The following is a 5,039-nucleotide window of genomic DNA, read 5'->3' on the forward strand; positions in this document are numbered from 1 at the left end:
AATTTATATTATAAGTCAAATTGCATTTTTGGTCCATGTAATTACAATTATTTTTTACTTTCGTTCTTTAGTTTTAATTTCAATCATAAAGATAGCAATTAAGTCCAAAATGTTCACATTGTCTATTGACAAAAATCCAACATGACACGCACATTAACTCTAATTATTCAAGATAAAAATGTCCAAAATACTCATATACAAGTCAAATAGGTGCTTACCACGTTGAATTACTATCTTCAAAGTAAACTGTATTAAAATTTTTGGACTTGTTATGAAAGTACATGACTAACTCAAAATTGAAACTATAGAATGAAAATGAAAAATGACTAAAATTACATGGACCAAAAGTGTCATTTAGCTCTATATCTAATATGTGTAATAAATTACATAAAATGCTATTGAAGAAAAACACATGTCAAGAAGAAAGAAAACATTTAAAAACCAAAAACATGATGGTGAGAATGTGATAAGCCATGTGCCATGGCCCATAAGACGTGGATATGGAATCTCCTGGCAAAAGGATATCTCACTATCTCTACTTCCACATCAAAGGCATTTTGCTTCATCATAGAACAGATCCAATCAAGTACTAAACCTTTATCTATCATTTTTAAGGCAACGCTCAACAATGACACCAATATCATACTTCTTTCGTCCTCAGCTGGTAGTTCACAAGAGAAAAACTTCTCTAACACATATATGACTGATTTGGTATCTCAACCCAATAATATAATGACACATATAATTTTATATTTTATTACATAAATTTTTTTTCAATTTCAAGATAAAACATATCTCATAAAATGCTAAGTCAACTCCTATTCCTATTATAAATAAGTTTTTTCCAATTCACAAAGAGTCGGTAATTTAAGTATAATTTCTTATTACTGTTTTTTACTGAATATTTGTACGGTTTAAAATTTAAACTAAAATAGATAAATTAAAAATTAAATTACTTTAAAGTCCATTCTTAATGATAAACAAACTCACCTAAAAAGTTACAATGATAAATAGGTCCACTCTGTACAAATAAAGCCCACGTTATGTTTTTTTCGTGTTTTTTGCACTAAGCGCTCGGTGGGGTTTTTTTTTTTTTTTTTTAACTGGGCAAAGTGCCACTGTCAAACGGTGGCAATTAATAACAGTAACACATGTGTTTTTTGCAATTCAAATTGCTACTGTGGCACAGTGGCAATTCCGTGACTTCCGTGTCGCGCACTTCTCATTAAAGTTGAGCGGGCTGAGATTATTTATCGAAATCGTCTATATTTTAGGGCATCATTCAAACTTTTAAAAAATTAGCCAAATAAAAAACTGTTTAGCCAATTTATTAGTGTCAATATCATTTCAATTTTATCTAACGGACTGTATTTGTGTGTATAGTTTATATGACCAAACATTACCGATTTAGCTGATTTTTTACAGAAACAATCTTTGAGGAGAGACCTAAAAAATGGATGGTTCTGATAATTAAACTTCATTGATTGGTAGTACCCATAAAGAATGTTCTTACTTTTCTGAAAGTAATAACTTCCTCACTTGAAAGGTTCATGTATCAAACAACTTGGTGATCAAGAAAACCCTAGCTAGCTGCCAGAGAAAGAAAACCTATGTTCTCTCTCCTTCATACATCAGCAAGCTTCTATGAGGGAGATGGGTGCTCCTCCGTCCCTCTCCCTCCTACCCTTTCCCTTTCTCCTCTTCTTTTCCACCCGTAATGGGTGTTCCTTCCCTGAGCTCTGTCTCAGCTACTCTCCCTTTAATGAGAGCACATCCCCCTTCAATAGGAGCTCATCTCCCTTCCATGAGAGCTTTTCTCCCTTCCATGGAAGCTAATTTACCCTTTACCTTTTCTCTTTTATCTCCTAATACTTTCTCCTGCTACCCTCAATTTGAAACCCTAGATTTCCATGCCTACACCTTCATCCCTCTCTCTCCTCCTCAATACCTCACCTCCATTACCACTTTCTCCTTCAACCATCTCACTCCTCAAACCCCAAATCTGAATGGGCCTTCCTCCTGTCTTACCCGCCTTTCCGACGAGTTGTCTCAATGGGTGTCGTGCGGTACGTCCCCGTCACCCCATTACATACCCATCTCTCTATGTTGCTCCATTTTGCAGTGGCCATGTTTGCCATTCTGGAAGGTGATGTTTGGATCTTGGTGTTTGCTTAGTGAGTTTCGGTTTGGGCTTTGCGCTTTTGTCGGGGTTTATGTTTGGGTTTTGGATGCTATTTTTGTTGTTGGAGTGCACGTGTGGTTGTGGCTCATCTCGCAGTGAACCCTCGTGGTTGGTGACAGAGTTCTGTCTTGGAGGAGCATCCAGTCTTGGCGGCGGCTGCTCCTCCCTGCTTCAGGATTAGGGTTATTGTTTTTCTTTTCTTTCCTATCTATAAGCTCAGCCTGCACCTTCTCTTCTTGAGTTGGGCTGCAGATTTGGGCTGTTTTCTCTTGTTTTTTCTTTGAGCCTTGCCCTTTTGTTGTATTTTCCTGGCTTGGTGCCTCTTTAATGAATCTCTTTAGACCCAAAAAAAAAAAAAATTACTTGAAAGCTTCCTCTAGTTATGATACATAGTTAAGATGCATTTGAAATTTGAAAACGGCCCATGGCCACTTAAACATTATTATTCATCCAAATGTTACATCATGATGTAAGGTAGGGAGAAGCCAAGCCGACCTCTCCTATAGCCAAACCACAAGTTCATGACATTCTAATTAAATTGTAGGTAAGGTGCTACCTTATGCGCAACACTTTTACATACCCGAGGCTGAAAACAAATAGAGAAAGAGAGAAATAAAGACGCATTAATGATTGAGTCTCTACCAGCAAAGCACCATAGCAAGCACTACAAGAAATGTGAGCAAAACACACCCCTCATTGGTGGCACAAAATGGGGTGGTAATTGGAAACTTTAGTCCCTATTGTCCAATTGACACATATTTTTATTAAAATCGAAGCACTTCAGTTCTTATTGCCTAATTGTCACCTCATTCTATGCCACTAATATATGAGGGTGTGTTTTACTCACATTTCTTGTAGTGAAGATAAGCACTAGCTCTCCCTCACGATTCATGAACCGCCTCAGAAGAATCACTTTCAACTTGTATTCGTAAGCAACAAGAATCACTAGCTGTCCCTATACAAGACTAATTCATGACAAATAACATCAAGAAGCTGGAAGCAACTCATTCGAAGGTGTACCCTTCCACAAAACTGAAGGGATTTTACATGTAAGGATTTTAATTAATTTCATAACAAGGGATTTTAATTAGTGTTTATAAACATTAAATATATTGTATGAAAATTTCAAATGATTCATTGTATTTACTCATTTCATATTGAAACATGTTATATTATAAGTAAGCATTTCTCATACATTGTATCTAGTAAGATTTGAAGTTGGGATCTCCTCATCTAAATAAAGTGGAGAGAAATATTATAACTAAATAAATAGCTAATAGTTCATTTGTTTTGATAATCTTTCATCCAAATGGACTACACATGGGTGAAACTCTATGGAATCACAGAAAAGAAAGTTTAATGGAGCACTTTCAAGAGTGGTGGCAACTTTTAAATGGTTGGGTCAACGTCAAGGCTTGAAAGTATACTAGACAAATTAAGGGTTCGAATTCAATCCTTTTAGCAATGGAGAGATTAATTAAAGAACATTAACGTAAAAAATAGAGAGATTAGATTTGAGAAGAAAAAGAATGACAAACTGTTTTATTCAACTAATTATAGAAGATGTACATAGACGACTCATCTACAAATGGGTGCACGTGTCGAACTCCGAAACAATATGAATCACCAAATAATTAACAACTAATCACATCATCATCATCATCATCATCATAATCACCGCCCAATCCAAGTCCTCCATGAGTCAAAACTCAAACCCAATCATATAGAATCAAAGAAAACACAGCAAAAACAATAAAATAAAAAAAGAAACAACAGAATTAATTAAAGAGAATAGATCCATCTCGTCCGTCCATCAAAATCCAGATCTAGAGCCACCGAGTCTCCACGTGGACGAATGAATCTACGCCAACACGACAGCGAAGAAAGCTCCAGCGAGAGCGGTTCCAGCAATAGCAACCCGGCTGAAGCTGACGGCAGCACTTGGGGTATCAGATGAGGGTGGCTCCGAGGTGCTGGGTGTGGGTGTGGGTGTGGGTGCGGGTAGTGACCCAGGTGTGGGTGCGGGTGGTGACCCGGTGGGTGACTCGGTCGGTGAGGACCCGGGTGCGGCTGAGGTGGTAGGGCTGGGAGTGGGGGCAGGTGTTGGGGCAGTGGTTGGTGATGGGACGGGCGCACTGGTGGTTGGGGCCGGTGTTGGTGTGGCGGTGGGTGGTGAGGCTGTGGGTACTGGTGCGGCTTTAGGCGCGGCGCCTGGTGCTTGGGCCATGCATGAGACGGCCAACAGGCCCAAAATCAACAACACTTGGAGTCTAGCAAAACCCATCTTCACAAAAAGTAATCTGAGAGAGAGAGAGAGAGAGAGAGGTTGATGCCTTGATGGGTTTCAAAAAGACAGGAGGGAGGGAGAGAGAGAGTTTGAGAGTTTGAGAGCGAGTGAGATGAAGGGTTTCAAGAGGAGAATATAAAAAGTGGAGGGTTATGAGGGACAGGGGTTATATGAATTATATATATACAGGGATGTTATACAATTATCAGTATATATGCATATGCCATATGCACCCACCATGTATAACATAATGTGGTTAAGCCAGCGAGGGCGGTGTGAATAATTGGTCAGCCTTTCTCACTCTTCCTTTCTTTGAACTTTCTTTAAGGATCAGATACGGTCAAGAACCACCTAATAATCCAACATAAATCTTTACATTTCGACGCGTGTCTTAATTGGGGTCCTATTCGTAATTTGATTACAGTGTTATAAACATGATTTTGTGGGCTGGAGGACAGGTCACATGTGTTGGGTTTGCTCAAGGTTAGTAAAATGTCTATTTCGACCACACCAAATCACCAATTGTGAGCTTCGCGCATTCACATTTTGGGAATACAATATTGCGGACCT

At 38.6% G+C, this 5,039-nt stretch overlaps 1 protein-coding gene across 1 annotated transcript; it reads right to left on the reverse strand.

Annotated features, from left to right (window-relative positions):
- Positions 1-3,695: 3,695 nt before the first annotated feature.
- Positions 3,696-4,619, reverse strand: LOC147284118 (uncharacterized). Its single transcript, XM_086244883.1, has one exon. It carries the CDS (start codon positions 4,464-4,466, stop codon positions 4,044-4,046), a length of 423 nt encoding a protein of 140 aa, XP_086101009.1. The 5' UTR covers positions 4,467-4,619; the 3' UTR covers positions 3,696-4,043.
- Between the last annotated feature and the right edge of the window lie 420 nt (positions 4,620-5,039).

This window comes from Dryas octopetala, chromosome 5 (genome assembly GCF_963921425.1).
Source record: "Dryas octopetala chromosome 5, drDryOcto1.1, whole genome shotgun sequence".
Classification (NCBI taxonomy): domain Eukaryota; kingdom Viridiplantae; phylum Streptophyta; class Magnoliopsida; order Rosales; family Rosaceae; genus Dryas; species Dryas octopetala.

Excerpts from the sequence above, each read along its gene's own strand:
- LOC147284118 (XM_086244883.1), bottom strand. The coding sequence starts at position 4,466 with ATGGGTTTTGCTAGACTCCAAGTGTTGTTGATTTTGGGCCTGTTGGCC.